The sequence below is a fragment of the Coregonus clupeaformis genome, chromosome 7, assembly GCF_020615455.1.
Source record: "Coregonus clupeaformis isolate EN_2021a chromosome 7, ASM2061545v1, whole genome shotgun sequence".
Taxonomy (NCBI): Eukaryota; Metazoa; Chordata; class Actinopteri; order Salmoniformes; family Salmonidae; genus Coregonus; species Coregonus clupeaformis.
In genome coordinates, this window is record NC_059198.1 from 32,914,050 (window position 1) to 32,937,935 (window position 23,886).

Here is a 23,886-nt window from a genome sequence, read left to right on the forward strand (position 1 = left end):
AAATCTATTCTATTCTTCAACAAAAACATTCAACAACAAGTGTATCTTATTTTCTTTACACCATTAAATGTTGGAAAGGGTATTTTCATGTGTTACCCCCTCAGCCCTTCAAAAGTTGGTGTGTTTGAATACAGGTAAACGGATGGGAGGCGACGGAGAGCATATTTAAGGAGAGGCAGACGGGGTAAGGATGGGGTGGAGGGGGGAGAGAGAGGGGGGGGGAAGAATCCGGAACCCGGATGCTGATGCTGCCGTATCGGATGAGGAGAAGGAAGAGGGGCGAGAGAAGAAAAAAAACGGGTTTGCGGCCAGAAGGAAGGCTATCCCGTGACGGATTGTGGATGCAAAGAACAGACAACCAGATATTTTTCGAATCGCTTCTGAAGCTACACCTTTCTGCACAAGGACGCCGGTGAAGGATGAATCTTGACACCAGCGGCGGCAGGAGCGCGAGCCGGGATGCTGTGAAATGTCCATAGACGGCGAGAGAGGGAGAGAGCAAGGGAGAGAAGGAGAGGGAGGGAGGAGAGTACTACGCCAGCTAAAGATGCTTGTTTTTTTGTAGAACCACGATTTATTACAACCATCCAATCGAGCATTTTAAATATTAGAGAAAACGAGCATTTCTCGAAAGAAAAATTCATTTTGGCCTGAACAGAAACGCAAGGTGAAATTGTTGGGTAATACAGATTGAGAGAAGAGTAGGCTAGTCCGAACGGGTGCGGATAGCAGGGTGGCTGTTTTGACGCTCTGTTCCCCTCTATTTCCTGATACCAGGCCCTGGGATAATCCGAAGAGTGCACCGGATATTGGGAAAACCACCCCTCTGAGGCTATAACGGAATATTACTATTCATATAGTCTAGAGGAGGGAGCAGAGATAGGCTACATATCAAAATGGGACAAAAAGAGGTGGACGGAGACTAAAAGATGTTATGATAAGATTCTTTACACATTTCATTATTATGTTGTTCTAAGGATCACTGATGACAGTATCGGATGTAGGCTATGAGGTGCAGAAGTGTGTGTAATCTAGCCGTTACATGGAGCCTATCTGATGAAATAGTTTTTGATAGGCTATTCCAGCTGCTTACAGCTATCTGTCTGTACCAATATTAACAATAGGACACATTTATTTCGTCTATTGCTAATAATAATTGTAATTCAAAATAACTGCCATCAGTTTGGACTTCTCAAATATGCACCTGTCAAAATCTCCCTACGAATTTCCCTCTTCCACTTTCTAACATCCCCGTAATTCATTCCTGCTTAGTCAATTCACGGTCGTTGATACATTCACGGTCGTTGATAATAAGCTGGAGTTTACCGAATTGATATCACGGAAAATGTATGCAATAGCCGCATAGAAAAAGGCAAGTGCATGGGAGTAGTCTAGCAGAGACTATAGGCCACGAAATTGTCATCACGACTACAACCGCTCTCTCTATTCCTCCCTGTGACAACATCGCTAGGCGTCTGTAATGTTATTACGGCGGTGCCGTTCTGCCCAGAGGACCGATAGCTATAAATTGCTCTTGAAAAAAACAGCGAGTTGATCTCCTTATCATCATATAATTTCGCTTTCAACGCACGGGCATCATGACTAGCAAGGAGCTGTCCGTAGGCCAGTCCGCCCAATACGTCGGGCCTTACCGGCTGGAGAAAACCCTTGGGAAGGGGCAGACAGGTAAGCATACTTCCACCGCTCCCTTTAAACGCATTATCACGCGCAATAGCTGCTAATATGAATGCATGGTAGATTAAAATAGTAATATCTATAACTAGTGATGTGTATTAGGCCGACAAATACAATTGGTCGTCTAAAGAGTCCACTCTGTGTGCACCTTTGGACATTATGTCCTCAGTATTGATATTTGTGTGTATTTGATGTATGTCCATCCCAGTGGTAGCAACTCACATGAATGGGCCAATATGTCCAATATTATTGATATTTACAAATATCTGTGATCAGTAATGTGAAGCATGCTGTCACAGGTTTTACATGTGTATAATGTTGCATGTACAATTATTGTGAGAGTAGTTGTATGTATGTGTCTGCTTGTTTGTGTATGTGTGTGTGTCCTTTATGAATGAATGAATCCATGTGTTCCGAGGTGTGGATCTCATTGACAATACAGTACAGTTGTGGACACAGTCAGACAGATCTTGTTATCTTTAATCTCCTGGTGCTCTGAAGTCTGTCTAACTCCAACATAAAGGACAGTTTCCCGGTCACAGATTAAGCCTAGTCCAGGACTAAAGGGAATCTCCATTCTCCATTGAAATAGCATTTTAGTCCAGGATTAGGTTTAATTTGTGTCTGGGAAACCAGACCTTTATATTGGAGTTAGATGACCCTCCACCAGAGTAAGGTAGGCTACTAGACAGCGGAGACTGCACTAGCAGATTGAACTGATCTATTAAGGGCTGATGTACCAGACCCAGATTAGGTCTATACTCTATTCCTGGTCTAAAGTGGTCCTCTGTAGCTCAGCTGGTAGAGCACGGCGCTTGTAACGCCAAGGTAGTGGGTTCGATCCCCGGGACCACCCATACACACAAAAAGAAATGTATGCACGCACGACTGTAAGTCGCTTTGGATAAAAGCGTCTGCTAAATGGCATATTATTATAAACAACACTTTCTCCACTGAGCATGCTTTTTAATCTAGGAGTAGACTTAATCCTGGTCTGGGAATCTGGCCCTCGGTAGACCTGTTTAGACTTGTGTAATGTGACCAGCTGCCTTGAATTTAAATCGATAGAGAAGACTGAAATTGCTTGGTTTATTATAGAGGTTTTGGTGAGTAAGTGGTAGACTTGTCGTATCAGATGTCAGTGCTGGAAACAGGCTAGTGTAGCCTTAGTGGATTGAACTGGTTGAACTATAAACAGATTAATGTAGACTGAAGTCGCTGAATTAGGCCATTAGGTTCTGCATAGTCAAGTCAATATGGTTTGGGTGAGGTCATGCTCCACCCGTGTCTCCTGTATGGTCTGGTTCTGGTTCACTTGTTATGAATGAGAATTGAACTGCGTTGAAAATAAAGGTAACTAAAACAAACAAGACAAACTCAAAGCTTTTTTTTTCTCCAGGTTTGGTGAAGCTGGGAGTCCACTGTATTACGGAACAAAAGGTGGCCATAAAGATTGTGAACAGAGAGAAGCTGTCTGAGTCTGTCCTTATGAAGGTATGAACCCAGAGAAGCTGCCTGCGTCCCAAATGGCACCCTATTCCCTAGTAGTCCTGTGTAGCTCAGTTGGTAGAGCATGGCGCTTGCAACGCCAGGGTTGTGTGTTCGACTCCCACGGGGGAACAGTATGAAAATGTATGCACTCAATAACTGTAAGTCACTCTGGATAAGAGTCTGCTAAAATGTAAATGTAAAATCGTATACTACTTTTGACCAGAGCATGGGCCATGGTCAAAAGTAGTGCCCTTCATAGGGAATAAGGTGCCATTTGGGACTCATCAGGTCTCTGAGTCTGTCCTTCTGAAAGTACAGTAGCGTACAGAGAGAGCCATGAGCCTGCTAATATCCATTTGTAGGAGCACATTATATAGACAGCCAGCATGCTGTCGTTAATAATGAATGAATTGATATACAATATATCATCAGCTTTTTCTTCCTTTTTAGTTCTTCTTTGTATTCTTCTTCTGGGGTAGAGGAGGTGTGTATAGGCTATGCACTGGGTGTATACAAACTCTTTCTGTCACATTCGCTCACTGACACACTCTCTCTCTCTCTCTCTCTCTCTCTCTCTCTCTCTCTCTCTCTCTCTCTCTCTCTCTCTCTCTCTCTCTCTCTCTTCCCCTCTTTCTCCTTCTATCTTTATCACCTCTCTCTCTCTCTCTCTCTCTCTCTCTCTCTCTCTCTCCCTCTCTCTCTCTCTCTCTCTCTCTGTCTCTCTCTCTCTCTCTAGGTGGAGAGGGAGATAGCTATTCTAAAACTAATAGAGCACCCTCATGTGCTGAAGCTGCATGATGTTTATGAGAATAACAAATACCTGTAAGTATATTATCCTCTTTTCTCACTCACACTCTTTCTCCCTCTCTTTCTGCCTGTCTCTTGTACTGAAACTAAAACTCAGTAATATACTAATATACTGCGTGTGTGTGTATGTGTGTGTGTGCGTGAGTGCGTGCATGCATGTGTGTGTGTATGTGTGTGCGTGCATGAATGTGTGTGTGTGAGTGATAATTGGTGCTGTACTGAATGTGTGAGCATATGAACAAGCATGTACACATCCAAATGTGTCAGAGTGTATGAGTGTATGTATGAGCATGTACAGTAGGTGAATGAGTTTGTTATTATTATATGCTTGAACATACAGTATTTGATTCCTCCCTCCCTCCCTGTCATTCTCTCTGCCAGGTATCTGGTGTTGGAGCATGTCTCAGGAGGAGAGTTATTTGACTACCTGGTGAAGAAGGGCAGACTGACGCCTAAAGAGGCCAGGAAGTTCTTCAGACAGATCATCTCAGCCCTGGACTTCTGCCACAGCCACTCTATATGGTCAGACACTACTGCAGCAATATATACACAGTCACTCTGTATGGCAGAGACTACAGCAATATATACACAGTCACTCTGTATGGCAGAGACTACAGCAATATATACACAGTCACTCTGTATGGCAGAGACTACAGCAATATATACACAGTCACTCTGTATGGCAGAGACTACAGCAATATATACACAGTCACTCTGTATGGCAGAGACTACAGCAATATATACACAGTCACTCTGTATGGCAGAGACTACAGCAATATATACACAGTCACTCTGTATGGCAGAGACCACAGCAATATATACACCGTCACTCTGTATGGCAGAGACTACAGCAATACAGTATATACAGCAATATACTGTATACAGCTAGATACACTGAGTATACCAAACATTAGGAACACCTTCCTATTGAGTTGCAACCCCCCCCACCCCCTTTTGCCCTCAGAACAGCCTCAATTAGTCGGTGCATGGACTCTACAAGGTGTAGAAAGCGTTCCAGAGGGATGCTGGCCCATGTTGACTCCAATGCTTCCCACAGTTGTGTCAAGTTGGCTAGATGTCATTTGGCTTTGTGACACGGGAAACTATTGAGCGTGAAAGACCCAGCAGAGTGTGCAGTTCTTGACACAAATCGGTGCGCCTGGCACCTACTACCATACCCCGTTCAAAGGCACTTAAATATTCACCCTCTGAATGGCACGCATACACAATCCATGTCTCAATACTTAAAAATCCTCCTTTAACCCGTCTCCTCCCCTTCATCTACACTGATTGAAGTGGATTTAACAAGTGACATCAGTAAGGGATCATAGCTTTCACCTGGATTCACCTGATCAGTCTGTGGATATACTCAGTGTACACACAGACACTCTATATGGTCAGAGCAATATATATACAGCAATATATACACAGCCACAATTTAAAATCAATCCATTTAAAACTCTAGAGAGATTGAGAAAGAAAAGAAGAGAACAGACCTGTTTCTCAAACCTGTTTGGTGTGTGTGTGTGTGTATGTGCATGTCCGCATGTGTGTGTGTGTGTAGTCATAGAGACCTGAAGCCTGAGAACCTGCTCCTGGATGAGAAGAACAACATCCGTATCGCTGACTTCGGCATGGCCTCCCTACAGGTGGGGGACAGCCTGCTGGAGACCAGCTGTGGGTGAGTACTGGGTGTGTGTTCCTGCATGGAGAGGCGGGTGTCCTTAGTGATGTACAGTATGTTTATAACTTGATTTTCTTTCTTCTGAATGATTACAGATCTCCTCACTATGCATGTCCAGAAGTTATCAGGGTAAGTTCCCTTTCTCTCTGTGCGTCTGTGGCTACTGTCTAGGTGCATACACCTACAATATGTGTGTATATATGAATGATCAGTGAATGCCGTCCTCTTGTATTGCAGGGGGAGAAGTATGATGGTCGCAGGGCAGATGTATGGAGCTGTGGTGTCATCCTCTTTGCACTGCTGGTGGTAAGAACCTCTTCCTCTCTCTCCATCTCTTTCTACCCCTCTATCTCTCTCGCTCTGTAACTCCCTTCTCTCCTCTCCTGTGTGTGTGTGTGCATGTTTGTGTGTGTGTGTGTGTGTAGGGAGCTCTACCCTTTGACCATGACAACCTGCGCCAGCTCCTTGAGAAGGTGAAGAGCGGGGTGTTCCACATGCCTCATTTCATCCCCCCAGACTGCCAGGCCCTGCTCAAAGGAATGATTGAGGTCAACCCTGACAAGAGACTCACGGTACGGGGGAGGAGAGGGGGATAGAGGGGGAGGATGGTGGAAGGGAGAGAAGGAGGATGATGATGATGGGGCAAAAGAGAGCCAGGCCCTGCTCAAAGGAATGATCGAGGTCAACCCTGACAAGAGATTCACGGTACAGGGGAGGAGAGGGAAAAGAGGGTGGGGGAGAGAGAGGGGGGTGAGGGAGCGAGAGACGGTACCAGTAGATGTTGCTGCTACTGACTAGATGTAGGACTACTGTGTGTTCTGTTTTGATAAATAACTGTCTGTGTCTGTGTTCTCTTACAGCTAGAAGCAATACAAAAACACTCCTGGTATCTGTAAGTACACTCATCCCATTCTACTCTATTTTCTCTCACAACTTATCATTGTCTTCTTCTCTCTGAGTAGAAGATTAAAATAAATACAGTCAATTGAGTAGTTCTACATGTTGATTGTCTATTTGGCCTTTTTCACAGAACTCTTTACCCATCTTTACCTTTCTCCCCTCATCTGTCTCTCTCTCTATCTCTGTCTCTCTCCATTTCCACCACTCAATCGCTCTCTTTTCACACCATCTCTTTCCCCCTTTTCATATTTATCCCCTGTCAGTGGTGGTCGTAACGAGCCGTGTCCGGAGCAGCCTCCTCCCAGGCGTGTGTGTGTGAAGAGGATCGTGTCGCTGACAGAGCTGGACCCCGATGTACTGGACAGCATGCACTCTCTGGGCTGCTTCAGAGACCGGGGAAAACTGACCCAGGACCTGCAGTGTGAGGAGTGAGTACTGTCTGGGCTGTTTTTAGAGACCAGGGAAAACTGACCCAGGACCTGCAGTGTGAGGAGTGAATACTGTCTGGGCTGCTTTTAGAGACCAGGGAAAGCTGACCCGGGACCTGCAGTGTGAGTGTCCCTTGATGTGGCCCCTGTAGTGTCACCGTTCGCTGGTTGCTGTGGAAACGAACTCTTGATCTCTCTCTTAGTGTCTCTGGCCCCTCATCATTAGTAGTAGGAACAGGCAGTGGTGGAAAATGTACCCAATTGTCATACTTCAGTAATAGTAAAGATACCTTAAAAGAAAATGACTCAAGTAAAAGTGAAAGTCAAAAAGTATTTGGTTTAAATATACCTAAGTATCAAAAGTAAAAGTAAAAGTATAAATCATTTCAAATTCCTTATATTAAGCAACCCAGACGACACGATCTTCTTGTTTTTTTAATTTACGGATAGCCAGGGGCACACTTCAACAGTCAGACATAATTTACAAACGAAGCATTTGTGTTTAGTGAGTCCCCCAGATCAGAGGCAGTAGGGATGACCAGGAATGATCTCTTGATAAGTATGTGAATTAGATCATTTTCCTGTCCTGCTAAGCATTCAAAATGTAGTGAGTACTTTTGGGTGTCAGGGAAAATGTAAGGAGTAAAAAGTGCATTATTTTCTTTAGGAATGTAGTGGAGTAAAAGTTGTAAAAAATATAAATAGTAAAGTTAAGTACAGATACCCCAAAAAACGACTTAAGTAGTACTTTAAAGTATTTTTACACAACTGGGAATATATATTCTCTCTCTCTCTCTCTCTCTCTCTCTCTCTCTCTCTCTCTCTCTCTCTCTCTCTCTCTCTCTCTCTCTCTCTCTGCTCTCTTCTCTCTCTCTCTCTCTCTCTCTCTCTCTCTCTCTCTCTCTCTCTCTCTCTCTCTCTCTCTCTCTCTCTCTCTCTCTCTCTCTCTCTCTCTCTCTCTCTCTCTCTCTCTCTCTCTCTCTCTCTCTCTCTCTCTCTCTCTCTCTCTCTCTCTCAGAGACAACCAGGAGAAGATGATCTACTACCTCCTCTTGGACAGGAAAGAGCGTTACCCCAGCTGTGAGGATGAAGACCTGCCGCCCAGGAATGATATAGGTTGGAAAGAAAACCTTTAGACAACATATGTTAGAAATAATCAACATTCTCACCTAACCTACACTTATTGGACACTCTGATTACTCCAGAGTGTCCACAGTGCGCTCTGAGCACTCCCAGAAACATTCTATTTATATTATATTCCAACATAACATTCTCAGAAATAATTTGGAACATTCTATTTCTAGCCAACTCTGACTTACTGATAGGTATTTGTGAAGCTAGCGACAATAAACAACATCTGGTGATTCGTTTCAAAATAAAAGTCCTGCATCGAAACTTTTCAAAAGAAATGTCCTGTGACAAAACTTTACAACAAATTCATGTTGGTCTGCAGTTTGTTTTAGAAACATGTCCAATATGTCAGCATGTCAAAACCTCCCGCCAAATTTGTGTTTTGATGCACCAGTGCTTTAAATAACAAGGTTAGAGGTGCTTTAACCTTTCTCTGTACCTCTGAGACCTGGATTCTAACCTTTCTAAGGTCTCCCAGCAGATCCCCCTAGGAAGCGGGTGGACTCTCCCATGCTGACCCGTCATGGCCGGTGCCGGCCGGAGAGGAAGAGTCTGGAGGTGCTGAGTGTGACGGAGCAGGGCTCCCCCACACCCACGCGCAGGGCGCTGGACACCTCCGCACACAGCCAGAGGTTAGACATAGATAGGTTGCACATAAAAGCACACCAAATATGCACACAGTGTTGTTACGGACAAATGTCACATGTGGAAAATCACGTTTTCACATGTGAAAGTTCCACATGTTTTGCACATGCAAAATTCTATTTCACATGTGAAACCATGTGGTTTTGGAACACTTCACATGTGATGATAATTCATGTGAATTGTCATGTGATCACATAACCTTTCACCTTTCAAATATTCACATGATGCCCTGCAAACAAAACTTAATATGATGTCCCCGGAACGTCACTAATTTGCTGCAGTGTTTTCCACTTAGATATTTAACACACATGATTCCATTGTGTATTTCTACAGTAATTATTATTCAACATGTCCTCACCTGGGATTTGAACTCACAACCTCTTGGTTCACAGCATTACGATCTTCCTGTTACACCACCATGTCTGTGTCAAAGACTGATTTCACATGTATTCCTACACTTTGGACTTCAAAGTAAATCTCAGCTTTGTATAATACACTCAAGAAAAACTATTATATTGATATTCAGGAGTAAAATTAAAACAGAATAATATGCCCCACTAACATTAGACAACTATACAGAAAACCCTCAAATTGCTGAGATAAGTCAATGAAATCAATGATGAGAGAATAGTCAGATTAACTGATAACTAAAATAGCAGTGCAGATGGCACACTTTTTCTATGTGCAGAGATGTATTATAGGTAATGAATGTGTATGTGACTTCTTAGAATGCTACAGACTTTGTGCTGCAGCAGAAAGATCAGCGTAACTCAAATCCAGAGGTTGTGAGTTCAAATCCAAGGCGGGGTCATATTGAAAAGTCAGTACTAAGTGATTATGTCAAATGTAATCATATTGTCAGTGATGAAAGATTTGTACACCTTTTTATTACACATTTTTGCTTAACAGTGTACCATTTAGCTTAAAACCCCCATGCCATTTCATTACTTACCTTACAAAAACACGTGAAATTTGCAGTTTCACATTATGAAGCTGGAATTGATCTTCACATGAGAAAATAAGAAGCACATTAGGTTAGTTGTTCACATGTATTCAATATAGAGTTCACATGTTAACACCTTTTCACATGTGAGGAGTATAAAATGTTTTCATGTTTTTTTCATGTGAAAACTTTCAGATGTGTAAATCGAATTTGCACTTTCATATGTGACTGACCGGCTCGATTCGGTCTTATGTAGCAAAATTTGAAATTGTGTTTTTTTACATTGGATAAAAGTAGAGATGAGAGATAGAAAAGGGTATATCATACACTACAGTTGAGGAACAATGGGAAAGTCATTCTGCTTTGAAAGTTGATAAACTTTTGAGAAAATGGCCCTTGAATGTTTTGGTACCTACTGGAGAGCTCTTCTTTGTCTACACCCATTCAGCATCGTTCACACCCTCTTTCCCACCCATCTCTTTAAGGATTCACATGTGAGGCCATGTACTAAACAACCAAAGATTTCAAGTCTAAAGGCTGGTTTATACTACGGGTGTGTTCGTAAATTTAATCTGGACTGCCAGAGTGTGCTCTGGGTGTTCGTAAACCCAGAGCGTTGTCAGATTGTCCGTTCGTAAATTCAGAGCATTTCGCTCTCGGAGCGTTCAGAGCGTACACTGGAAGCTCTGGCCGAAGAATTAGGGTTGATCCGAGCGTTCTGTCCTAACAACAGCCGTCAAGCACCCAAGCTAACTGGCTAACATTGGCTAGCTACTTCCAGACACAAATGAGAGTACAGCTCACTCTGACCATTTTACTCGCCCTAGCAGAGCTGGTTAGGCTGTTTTTATGTTATCCAGAGCGTTGGTGACTGCAACTGTGCTGCTTGAAACAATTTAATTACGCTTTTTTGCCAACGTTTACTGACACCGGCCATATTCAACGGGTGTTGAGCGTTCGTAAATTTGTCAGTTATTGTGCGCTCTGGCACACTCAGACGAGAGTGCTCTGAAATCGGAGTAGATAGTCAATGCGAATTTACCTGCTACGTCTATCGACAGTTGTCGCAGTGACATCATGAACATTCTATTGAAATTGTTACTTGTATAGTGGAGTCTTTTGTTTAGACATTGTGATGTCACGAGAGGCTGTGTCCTGGAGGGACGTTACATCCCCCTGAGGTGGCTGCAAACCCAGACAGCTATGGCTCCATCTGCTGGTATGGTCGGGAACTCCACCCCTCTATGGCCAATCTTCCCACGCAGCTGAAACAAATGAGGAGCTGATGAGCTGAAGGTTTGGGAAGGGAAGAGACACAGTCTCCAACCTGGGCTCTCTGGAGGACAAGAGTGCTGCACGTCCACTTCCATGAGGAATATAAGGATTTGGAGATACTTACCTTTGGGAAATACTCACCTTTGGATATATGCACCGGTGGAAATACGTGAGAGACATTTGGAAGGACTTTTTGCTGGGTTGGCCACTAGCTGCAACGTGGACTACAGTAAGGCTGGGGAAAAGTTATCTGAGCGAGTGAGAATTATGATTTTGGATGTGGAAGAGACATCCCTGAACTGTTAACCCTTAAAGAGCCACAAGAGAACAGAATTTTGTTAGATTTTCGTTAATTTCCCAAGACCTATAATAAATTCCTTGTTTTGTTTGAACCTTGTCTCCTTGCACTACTTGAGCAATCCCGCTGAAAGCTGTGTAGCCTCTCGTGACGTCACAGATGGTGGAGAATACGGGCACGCTCAAGCGTTAATAGTGCATGTCAGAGGAGGATACCGAAGGTTTGATCACCCAGTTTTCCAAGTTGGCCGTAGGCTCCCCGCCGACTGAAATGGAGGACATATTGAAAGCCCTTGTTGCTGGCCAGCAAGCCCAGATGCAAGTAAACGTGGCTCTCTTGGAGGAGCAAAAGAAAGCCAACCTTCTGAAGGCAGAGGAATTGCAGTTGCAGAGACAGAGGGTGGTCCAAAATACCCGCCCAATAAAGGCAAGTGACTTTATATCTAAGATGGGAGCTACCGATGACATTGAGGCATACCTGCATGCATTTGAGGCCACGGCCACTAGGGAAGCCTGGCCCAAGCAACAGTGGGTTGGTCTGTTAGCCCCCTTTCTAACCGGGGAATCGCTGAATGCTGTCCGGGACCTGGGCCCTGACCAGGTTACTGACTATGATGCCCTGAAGTCTGAGATCCTCAGCAGATATGGACTCACAAAGTTTGGTATGGCCCAGCGCTTTCACAGTTGGACCTTCCAACCAGACCAACCTCCTCGGGCGCAGATGCATGAACTTGTCCGAATCGCAAGGAAATGGCTGGATCCGCAGAGGAATACAGCAGCGGCGGTGGTGGAGGCCGTTGTGGTGGATCGTTACCTCACGCGCCCTGCCTTATGAGGCAAAACGGTTCATCAGTCAACAGGCCTTGACCACGGCTGATCTGACCGTGGAAGCTGTGGAAAAGTACCAGGCCACAGCGGAGATGCTGAATGCTTCCCGAAAAGACCCCAGGAGTGCGGCCCCACCACAAATGGGAAGAACCCGTCCAAAGGACCCCAAGGTCTCGAACCCAGCCACGTCAGGACTTATCCCGGCTCCAGGGGGGAGCCAGAAACCAGACGGGTCCAAGAAGAGTACACCAGGAGGGGGAAACTCGACAGTGTTACCGGTGTGGGGAGATGGGACATATCTCCTGGCAGTGTGGGAAACCAGCCGATGAACCTATGCCCACTGCGGAGTCCTCCAGCTCAGCACCCACACACCGTTTTGCCTCGCTCTTGGGAGTCGTAGATGGCGGCCCAGATCGACCCCCCACCTGCCCGGTAACTGTGAATCACCATGATGTGGAGGCCTTACTGGATTCTGGTAGCCGGGCCACCCTGGTGCGTAAGGATTTGGTGGGCCCAACGTGTCTGACCCCGGGGAAAGTCCTCCCAGTTTCCTGTGTCCATGGGGACACCAGAGAATACCCCATTACTGAACTTACAATGACCAGCACACGGGGAACCATACACACGACGGCGGGGGTGGTTGATTCCCTCCCCGTTCCTGTCCTAATTGGACGAGACTGCCCAGCCTTTACCCACTCTGGAGAGAGTCTCAGGAGAGGATAACCCGAGTACCTCGGAAACGGAGAGGCAAGACTCATCCTGGGAAGGCTCCGGTGCAATCCTCCGAGTTACTCACTCCCGCCCCGGGCTCGGATAGGGATGGCAGGTGCCCAGACCGACACAGAGACGGAGCTACAGAATCTGGACAAAGAACTGTCTGGTCTGAAGGGGACCGCTGAGAGGTATCGTTTGTTAAAGCAACAGTTAGACATGAAGACAGAAGAGTTAGATATCCTCCAGGCTAAACTCCAACAGAGCTCCTTCCCTAAGCAACAGGAGGAGCTGGAGAGGCTGCGCAGGACCATCGAGGAGTGTGAGGAGACCCTGCGCAGTAGTAAGGAGGTCCAGAAGAAGGCAGAGGAGAAGTACAAGGTGTTGGAGAACAAGATGAAGAATGCGGAGGCAGAGAGAGAGAAGGAACTGAAAGCTGCTCAACAGAAGCTAAACTCTGCTAAAACCAAGGCTGATGCGTTCAGTAAGAAACTCAAGGAGAGACAACAGGAGGCTGAGTCCCTGGTCCTAGAGTTGGAGGAGTTGAAGAGAGAGCAGTCTGGCAAGCACCACGGCAATGCGGACGCCCTCTCCCGGCGTGATGCCTTCTTCGCTGCCTTTACCCCGACGAGGACGTCGGTCCCGAGGAGGGGGATGTGTGATGTCACGAGAGGCTGTGTCCTGGAGGGACGTTACATCCCCCTGAGGTGGCTGCAAACCCAGACAGCTATGGCTCCATCTGCTGGTATGGTCGGGAACTCCACCCCTCTATGGCCAATCTTCCCACGCAGCTGAAACAAATGAGGAGCTGATGAGCTGAAGGTTTGGGAAGGGAAGAGACACAGTCTCCAACCTGGGCTCTCTGGAGGACAAGAGTGCTGCACGTCCACTTCCATGAGGAATATAAGGATTTGGAGATACTTACCTTTGGGAAATACTCACCTTTGGATATATGCACCGGTGGAAATACGTGAGAGACATTTGGAAGGACTTTTTGCTGGGTTGGCCACTAGCTGCAACGTGGACTACAGTAAGGCTGGGGAAAAGTTATCTGAGCGAGTGAGAATTATGATTTTGGATGTGGAAGAGACATCCCTGAACTGTTAACCCTTAAAGAGCCACAAGAGAACAGAATTTTGTTAGATTTTCGTTAATTTCCCAAGACCTATAATAAATTCCTTGTTTTGTTTGAACCTTGTCTCCTTGCACTACTTGAGCAATCCCGCTGAAAGCTGTGTAGCCTCTCGTGACGTCACAACATATAGCTAGCTAGCTAAACAATGAACCATAATCCCAACTCATAACATTACTACCCTGCATGAATCTGCAGGTAGCTAACCAACCAGGTTCAATGTTAGCTAGCTAACGTTAGGCTATAAATAGCAATGCAAATGGCTCTGAGATACGAATAATATTACTACACAGATCATACACATAACGTTAGCTAGCGAGCCAGCCAGCTAACGTCAGCTAGCTAGCTAACGGTACACTTTAACTTTAAATGAAAACGACTTTGATAAAATTAGAAATGTGTAATATCTGAAAATGTAGCTTGCTAGACTATCTTACCCGTATACATGGATGGACGCTTCTCCCTCTCTGTCATGGATGCCATGGTTTCCCTTAGTTTGAAGATCCGGAGACAGGTGTTTTATACAACAGCCTTCTTCTCCTTTCGACTTCGTCTGCATATTTGCAATCAAACGCCAGAATTTTCTCCATCTCCTTAGCTATCATACTCTATTTCCACTGATTTCAAAACTCGGTCCTCCAGAAAGTGGAGAGCAACACTTATGCAGTTCTGCTACGTGACATCTTTCAAAAAAGCTGTGTTAGAAAGGATTACCAACACATACTGACCAGCTCATGTTATAGACAGATGTGGGCTACATGGCAGACCAATCCGAACTCATCTCTCGGCATGTCCAGCCCACTCATTATCTCAGCCAATCATGGCTAGCGAAAGGTTGCTGTCTTTTTCCGTGGCTAAACCAACTAGGTTCGTAATTTAACAATTTTATTTGTATTTACAGATGGCATACAAGTGTGTTATTAAGGCACATGAAAGTTCACATGTTCCAGATTTTGATTTTTTTTTAAAGTTTACGTTCTCCTGTGAAGTAGTGATGCGCGACATATGCCTAGTTCCCTGAAACGAGTGACATATGTGAACAGTTTTCACATGTGAAAATCAAACTCACATGTGGATTTGCATTTTCACATGTGAAAAACTTTCACGTGAATATCGGATTTGCACTTTCACATGTGAAAAACTATGAAATGTTGTGACGTGTAGTTTCATGTTATCACATGTTGCTTTGACATGTTGTCACGTTATCACATTAACTTAACATAAGATCACATGAAATTCACGTGGTTTTTCCATAAGGGGGACCATGTTATGTGTTTCTGTACCAGTGTTGTCTGATAGTGGTATTTTGTCCTCCAGGTCTCGTTCTGTCAGTGGAGCTTCAACAGGGCTCTCGTCAAGTCCCCTCAGCAGTCCCAGGGTAAGTCACGCTTGGCCAACTCTTATCTTATCATGCTCTTTTACAAATGGACACACATTTACACTACCTGATTATTATTATAAAGGTGGTTCTACTATAGAATTTATAAAATACCATACCTGTAATATCAGTATATTTTTGTACATAAGTATATCTTTGATATGCTGAACTCACATTCAGATGAGACTACCTTTTGTTCATGGTGAAATGTGCTTACTGCACAGCTACACTACTGTGATTTGATTGCGTTTCTCTGTACTGAACTGAATTGTAATTGTAATTGTAACTGTTCTTCTGAGACTGTCACTTGTCCTGACTGTCCATCACCCTCATACTGTCCCATTCTGAGCCATTACCCATACCATAGACACCATCACATACACCCCCCCACACACACACACTAATAGTAAGGGCCTAGAATCACACAAGAGACACACACAGATAAGATCACATATTAGCCCTCAAATTGAAAGGGCCTCTGGACCTTTATTCAAAATGTACTCTATTCAATTTACATAATAAGAGTAATAACAGAATATTCATAATTGGATAAATCTCTATAATTAGAAATGTAAGTACAATCAGAAGTCTACAGTTTATTCATAAATCATAACTCAGGACCATTGCTCTCTTCATCTTTCCATCTTTCCTTCCCTCCTTCCCTCCTCTCCATCCCTCTGTCCTTTCTGTTCCCAACCATCAGAGCCCAGTTTTCACTTTCAGCCAATCAGAAGTCACCTCCACCTCCACCACCCACTCCAAAGACCCCAAACCAGGAAGTGCCACCACTCCCCGGCCGACACAACGGACGACCGTGCCCGACCCCAAAACCCAGACCCTGCCCTCCAAAGGGCTCTCCGATCGCCCCCACTTTCAGTCCATGAAGTCACTACCTCTCCAAGCTCCTCCCTCTCCGTCCCCCTCACCCATCCTCTCCCCCATCCCTCGCTTCTTCTTTTTCCCCGCCCCCTCCGTCTTTAAGTCGGTCACTAAGAGCGCCTATCCTAACTCTGCCCCTGTGCCACAGGTCACCCCTCAGGGGTCTCCACTCCCCACCCCCCTGGGCACCCCCGTCCACCATCCCCAGCACCCCCCGCCCACCCCTCCCTCTTCCTCCTCTTCCTCTTCCTCCTCGCGGGCGGAGGGAGGGGGCGGGGGCGGATCCCTCTCCCTAACCCCACCCTCCAGCCCCGGAGGCAGCGGGGGGATGGCTGCCAGTAGCTCTGCCCACTGGAGGACACGCCTCAACTCCTTCAAGAACAACCTGCTGGGATCGCCACGCTTCCACCGACGCAAACTGCAGGGTGAGAGAGAGGGGGGAGTGTGGGCAAGCTGCAGTGTGAGAGGGGAGGGGGGGTATGGGCAAACTGCAGGGGGAGAGAGGTGAATTCTATTTCAATTCAGGAATTTGGCAATTCAATGTATTTCATTTCATTTGATGGAGTCAAAACGGAATTGGGCCAAACCTTGATGTTTGGATATCTAAAGTAAATAATATGATATAAACAATGATATGCATTGTGATTCATATTTTCAATCAAATCAAATCAATTGATTACAGCGCAGTATACCTAACAATACAAAACAATACACACAAATCCCCAAACTAAAAATAAAGAAATTAAGAAATATCAGAACGAGCAATGTCAGAGTCCGGATTATAAATATATATGTATATAATGGTGTGTATAGACAGTATGGACAGTATATGAATAGGAAAGGTGTGTACAGCAGTAGTTACAAAGTGTATTCAGAAAATATTCATACCCCTTGTTGTGTTACAGCCTGAATTCAAAATGGATTAAAAAACACTATACCCCATAATGACAAAGTTAACTAAATGTTTTTAGACATTTCTGTAAATTTATTGAAAATGAAATACAGAAATATCTCATTTACATAAGTATTCACATGTTAGAATCACCTTTGGCAGCGATTACAGCTGTGCGTCTTTCTGGGTAAGTCTCTAAGAGCTTTGCACACCTGGATTGTACAATATTTGCCTATTATTATTTTCGAAATTCTTCAAGTTCTGTCAAATTGGTTGTTGATCATCGCTAGACAACCATTTTCAAGTCTTCCCATAGATTTTCAAGCAGATTTAAGTCAAAACTGTAACTCAGCCACTCAAGAACATTCACTGTATTCTTGGTAAGCAACTCCAGTGTAGATTTGGCCTTGTGTTTTATGTTATTGTCCTGCTGAAAGGTGAATTCATCTCCCAGTGTCTGGTGGAAAGCAGACTGAACCAGGTTTTCCTCTAGGATTTTGCCTGTGCTTAGCTCCATTCTGGGTTTTTTTTTATCCTGAAAAACTACCCAGTCCTTAACGATTACAAGCATACACATAACATAATGTAGCCACCACTATGCTTGAAAATATGGAGAGTGGTACTCAGTAATGTGTTATATTGGATTTGCCCCAAACATAACACTTTGTATTCAGGTCAAAAAGTTAATTGCTTTGCCACAATTTTTGTAGTATTACTTTAGTTCCTTGTTGCAAACAGGATGCATGTTTTGGAATGTTTTTTATTCTGTACAGGCTTCAATTAGGTTAGTATTGTGGAGTAACTACAACGTTTTTGATCCATCCCCAGTTTTCTCCTATCACAGCCATTAAACTCTGTAACTGTTTTAAAGTCACCATTGGCCTCATGGTGAAATCCCCTAAGCGATTTCCTTCCTCTCCGGCAACTGAGTTAGGAAGGACGCCTGTATCTTTGTAGTGACTGGGTGTATTGATACACCATCCAAAGTGTAATTAATAACTTCACCATGCTCAAAGGGATATTCAATGTCTGCTTTTTTTTAGACATCTACCAATAGGTGCCCTTCTTTGCGAGGCATTGGAGAACCTCCCTGGTGTTTGTGGTTGAATCTGTGTTTGAAATTCACTGCTCGACTGAGGGACCTTACAGATAATTGCATGTGTAGGGTACAGATATGAGGTAGTCATTCAAAAATCATGTTAAACTTATTATGTGACTTGTTAAGCACAGTTTTACTCCTGAACTTATTTATGCTTGCCATAACAAAGGGGTTGAATACTTATTGACTCAATACATTTCAGCTTTTAATTTTTTATTAATTTGTAAAAATGTCTAAAAACATAATTCCACTTTGACAATATGGGGTGTTGTGTGTAGGCCAGTGAAAAAAAATCGCTATTTAATCAATTTTAAATTCAGGCTGTAACACAACAAAATGTGGAAAAAGTCAAGGGTTGTGAATACTTTCTGAAGGCACTATAGAATGAGCCATAACTAGAATACAGTATATACATACGAAGTGGGTAAAACAGTATGTAGACATGATTAAAGTGACCAGTATGTGCATATTCTGTAGCCACAATCTCTTCTACCATTGCAGAAGGACTGTAGTGTACTATACGGTGCTCAAATTAATTAGACAGATTGGTAATTAAATCAATGAAACTGAACCTCATCAAGTAATGTCATCAAGTTCTACTTCCCTCTCTCCCTCCCCACCCGCTCTATCTTTCTCCTTCTTTTTCTATCTTTCCCTCTATATATAACTCCCCCATCGCTCTCTCTCTCTCTGACTCTCTCTTCTTTCTCTCTCTCTCTCTTCCCGCCCCCTCTCTCTCTTTCTTTCTCTCGCCATCTCTCTCCCTTTGCTCTCCTGTAGTTCCAACACCGGAAGACATGTCCAGTCTAACTCCAGAATCAAGCCCAGAGTAAGTAGATAATCATAGACATATACAGTTAGGCTATCTATATCCATCAGAATGACTGTCCTGCCTGTCATGTAAAATGCTATCTATCTGCTAGCCTGTAACACTTTTCTATGCTGCATGTTTCGGTAACACTTCATATCAACTTCCTTGAATAAGCCATTATAAATACTTATAAATGTTCATAAATGGTAATAAGCACCTATATTTAACATACATTTTAAATGTAGATTCTTAAAAATATAAAAATATGAATATACAGTTGAAGTCGGAAGTTTACATACACCTTAGCCAAATACATTTAAACTCAGTTTTTCACAATTCCTGACATTTAATCCTAGTAAAAATTCCCTGTCTTAGGTCAGTTAGGATCACCACTTTATTTTAAGAATGTGAAATGTCAGAAAAATAGTAGAGAGAATTATTTATTTCAGCTTTTATTTCTTTCATCACATTCCCAGTGGGTCAGAAGTTTACATACACTCAATTAGTATTTGGTAGCATTGCCTTTAAATTGTTTAACTTGGGTCAAAGGTTTTGGGTAGCCTTCCATAAGCTTCCCACAATAACTTGGGTGAATTTTGGCCCATTCCTCCTGACAGAGCTGGTGCAACTGAGTCAGGTTTGTAGGCCTCCTTGCTCGCACACGCTTTTTCAGTTCTGCCCACATATTTTCTATAGGATTGAGGTCAGGGCTTTGTGATGGCCACTCCAATACCTTGACTTTGTTGTCCTTAAGCCATTTTGCCACAACTTTGGAAGTATGCTTGGGGTCATTGTCCATTTGGAAGACCCATTTGCGACCAAGCTTTAACTTCCTGACTGATGTCTTGAGATGTTGCTTCAATATATCCACATCATTTTCCTTCCTCATGATGCCATCTATTTTGTGAAGTGCACCAGTCCTTCCTGCAGCAAAGCACCCCCACAGCATGATGCTGCCACCCCCGTGCTTCACAGTCTGGATGGTGTTCTTCGGCTTGCAAGCCTACCCCTTGTCCTCCAAACATAACGATGGTCATTATGGCCAAACAGTTCTATTTTTGTTTAATCAGACCAGAGGAAAAAAAAGTACGATCTTTGTCCCCATGTTCAGTTGTAAACTGTAGTCTGGCTTTTTTATGGAGGTTTTGGAGCAGTGGCTTCTTCCTTGCTCAGCGGCCTTTCAGGTTATGTCGATATAGGACTCGTTTTACTGTGGATATAGATACTTTTGTACCTGTTTCCTCCAGCATCTTCACAAGGTCCTTTGCTGTTGTTCTGGGATTGATTTGCACTTTTCGCACCAAAGTACGTTCATCTCTAGGAGACAGAACGCGTCTCCTTCCTGAGCGGTATGACGGCTGCGTGGTCCCATGGTGTTTATACTTGCGTACTATTGTTTGTACAGATGAACATGGTACCTTCAGGCGTTTGGAAATTGCTCCCAAGGATGAACCAGACTTGTGGAGGTCTGCAATTTTTTTTCTGAGGTCTTAGCTGATTCCTTTTGATTTTCCCATGATGTCAAGCAAAGAGGCACTGAGTTTGAAGGTAGGCCTTGAAATACATCCACAGGTACACCTCCAATTGACTCAAATTATGTCAATTAGCCTATCAGAAGCTTCTAAAGCCATGACATCATTTTCTGGAATTATCCAAGCTGTTTAAAGGCACAGTCAACTTAGTGTATGTAAACTTCTGACCCACTGGAATTGTGATACAGTGAATTATAAGTGAAATAATCTGTCTATAAACTATTATTGGAAAAATGACTTGTGTCATGCACAAAGTAGATGTCCTAACCGACTTGCCAAAACTATAGTTTGTTAACAAGAGATTTGTGGAGTGGTTGAAAAACTAGTTTTAATGACTCCAACCTAAGTGTATGTAAACTTCTGACTTCAACTGTATAACTGTTAAGAATGCTTCTGAATTGCAGGCTGGCCAAGAAGTCGTGGTTTGGGAACTTCATCAGCCTGGAAAAGGAGGAACAGATATTTGTTGTCATTAGAGACAAACCACTTAGTTCCATCAAAGCTGATATAGTCCATGCCTTCTTGTCTGTAAGTATCTCTGTCTATCCTCTATCCTCATTCATTCTTCCTCTCTCTCTCTCTCTCTCTCTCTCTCTCTCTCTCTGACAACTCTCTCTCTCTCTCTCTCTCTCTCTCTCTCTCTCTCTCTCTCTCTCTCTCTCTCTCTCTCTCTCTCTCTCTCTCTCTCTCTCTCTCTCTCACTCTCTCTATCTCCTTCTCTTTAACTCTGTATCTGTACCTTCCCCTCACTGAGTTTCAGTGAAAGGCCTGTACAGCCATGATGCAAAGATACACAACCACATTCATAAAACATGAACAAATAAACATTGATGAAAATCTTGTAAGGCTTGTAAAGCAGTTTCCACCTCTGTTTCAATGCTGTGTTTTTTCATTACATCTGTCCAGATCCCATCCCTGAGTCACAGCGTCATTTCCCAGACCAGCTTCAGAGCAGAGTATAAGTCCTCTGGTGGCCCCTCCGTCTTCCAGAAGCCCGTTAAGTTCCAGGTGGATATCGCCTTCTCTGAGGAAGAGAGGGAGAGAGAGAGGGAACGAGCTGAAAGGGAAGGAAAGAGCATCTACAGCGTGACTTTCACCCTCATATCAGGTAGTGGTTCCCAAACTTGTTTGTGAAACAGTACGACTTTTTTAAAGTGTTCTTGCGACCCACCAAGGGGCAATACTTTCACTTAATGCGAATTGTCACTTAGTTATTTTTTGTATTTTTTTATTTTTATGAATTGATGTCAATGGGAGTAGGATTTTCAAGTAAAAATTTGACTTAAGCGGAAGTTAGGATTCGCTTTAAGTTACAGTTTAATTTAGTCTATGATACTTTTATTGGCAAAAATGTGTAATCAGTGTTTGGTAACCAATGTTTGGCATGATTTTATCCTATATTTTATCCTATAATTCAATCCCACCGTACCTTCTCCGCTATGCAATCCGGTTTCCGAGCTGGTCATGGGTGCACTTCAGCCACGTTCAAGGTCCTAAACGATATTATAACCGCGATCGATAATAGACAGTACTGTGCAGCCGTCTTCATCGACCTGGCCAAGGCTTTCGACTCTGTCAACCACCGCATTCTTATTGGCAGACTAAATAGCCTTGGTTTCTCAAATGACTGTGTCGCCTGGTTCACCAACTACTTCTCAGATAGAGTTCAATGTGTCAAATCGGAGGGCCTGTTGTCTGGACCTATGGCAGTCTCTATGGGGGTGCCACAGGGTTCAATTCTTGGGCCGACTCTTTTCTCCGTGTATATCAATGATGTCGCTCTTGCTGCTGGTGACTCTCAGATCCACCTCTACGCAGACGACACCATTTTGTATACATCTGGCCCTTCATTGGACACTGTGTTAACAAACCTCCAAACGAGCTTCAATGCCATACAACACTCCTTCAGTAGCCTCCAACTGCTCTTAAACACTAGTAAAACTAAATGCATGCTCTTCAATCGAACGCTGCTGGCACCCGCCCACCCGACTAGAATCACTACTCTCGACGGGTCTGACCTAGAGTATGTGGACAACTACAAATACCTAGGTGTCTGGTTAGACTGTAAACTATCCTTCCAGATTCACATTAAGAATCTCCAATCCAAAGTTAAATCTAGAATCGGCTTCCTATTTCGCAACAAAGCCTCCTTCACTCATGCTGCCAAACATGCCCTCGTAAAACTGACTATCCTACCGATCCTTGACTTCGGCGATGTCATTTACAAAATAGCCTCCAACACTCTACTCAGCAAATTGGATGTAGTCTATCACAGTGCCATCCGTTTTGTCTCCAAAGCCCCATACACTACCCACCACTGTGACCTGTACGCTCTTGTTGGCTGGTCCTCACTACATGTTCGTCGTCAAACCCACTGGCTCCAGGCCATCTATAAATCACTGCTAGGCAAATCCCCGCCTTATCTTAGCTCATTGGTCACCATAGCAGCACCCACCCGTAGTCTGCGCTCCAGCAGGTATATCTCACTGGTCATCCCCAAAGCCAACACCTCCTTTGGCCGCCATTCCTTCCAGTTCTCTGCTGCCAATGACTGGAACGAAAAATCTCTGAAGCTGGAGACTCTTATCTCCCTCACTAACTTTAAGCATCAGTTGTCAGAGCACCTTACCGATCACTGCACCTGTACATAGCCCATCTGAAATTAGCCCACCCAACTACCTCATCCCTATATTGTTATTTATTTTGCTCTTTTGCACCCCAGTATCTCTATTTGCACATAATCTATTACACATCTAGCATTCCAGTGTTAATACTAATTGTAATTATTTTGCACTATAGCCTATTTATTGCCTTACCTCCATAACTTGCTACATTTGCACACACTGTATATATATTCTCTGTTGTATTTTTTTTTTGACTTTATGTTTTTTTACCCCATATGTAACTCTGTGTTGTTGTTTTTATCACACTGCTTTGCTTTATCTTGGCCAGGTCGCAGTTGTAAATGAGAACTTGTTCTCAACTGGCTTACCTGGTTAAATAAAGGTTAAATAAAAAAATTAAATAAAAATATATCCCCAACATGTACCACGAAACTGTCAGGAGACAGTTAACAGAACTCATTATACGTGTAGGTAATTAATCTTAACGTGATCTCCATATTGATGCGGGGCAGTGTATACCTTGACGGAGTGTTTGTCTGTCTCCTTAGGTCCAAGTCGCAGGTTCAAGAGAGTGGTGGAAACGATTCAAGCCCAGTTACTTAGTACTCATGATCAGCCATCTGTGCAGGCACTTGCTGGTGGGTCCCCTCACACACACACACAAACACACTATTTATATCTCTGTCTTCATCAAACTCATGTCT

The 23,886-nt window shown here is 43.8% G+C and overlaps 1 protein-coding gene across 3 annotated transcripts in view; it reads left to right on the forward strand.

The window, feature by feature from the left end:
* Nucleotides 1-269: 269 nt before the first annotated feature.
* LOC121569768 (serine/threonine-protein kinase BRSK2-like) overlaps nt 270-23,886 on the forward strand; it is a 28,141-nt gene continuing 4,524 nt past the window's right edge. The window contains exons 1-18 of one of the 3 annotated variants that reach the window (XM_041880945.2): nt 270-1,686; nt 3,095-3,189; nt 3,923-4,008; nt 4,375-4,515; nt 5,558-5,674; nt 5,773-5,806; nt 5,915-5,983; nt 6,103-6,249; nt 6,538-6,569; nt 6,841-7,005; nt 8,024-8,121; nt 8,606-8,768; nt 15,285-15,345; nt 16,049-16,649; nt 18,996-19,044; nt 20,963-21,086; nt 21,465-21,666; nt 23,731-23,820. In XM_041880945.2, the coding sequence (XP_041736879.1) occupies nt 1,599-1,686; nt 3,095-3,189; nt 3,923-4,008; nt 4,375-4,515; nt 5,558-5,674; nt 5,773-5,806; nt 5,915-5,983; nt 6,103-6,249; nt 6,538-6,569; nt 6,841-7,005; nt 8,024-8,121; nt 8,606-8,768; nt 15,285-15,345; nt 16,049-16,649; nt 18,996-19,044; nt 20,963-21,086; nt 21,465-21,666; nt 23,731-23,820 (2,362 nt within the window). In that variant the 5' untranslated portion in view covers nt 270-1,598. The remainder of the gene's footprint in view (nt 1,687-3,094; nt 3,190-3,922; nt 4,009-4,374; nt 4,516-5,557; nt 5,675-5,772; nt 5,807-5,914; nt 5,984-6,102; nt 6,250-6,537; nt 6,570-6,840; nt 7,006-8,023; nt 8,122-8,605; nt 8,769-15,284; nt 15,346-16,048; nt 16,650-18,995; nt 19,045-20,962; nt 21,087-21,464; nt 21,667-23,730; nt 23,821-23,886) is intronic. The other 2 variants (XM_041880948.2, XM_041880947.2) reach the window with 2 other exon arrangements.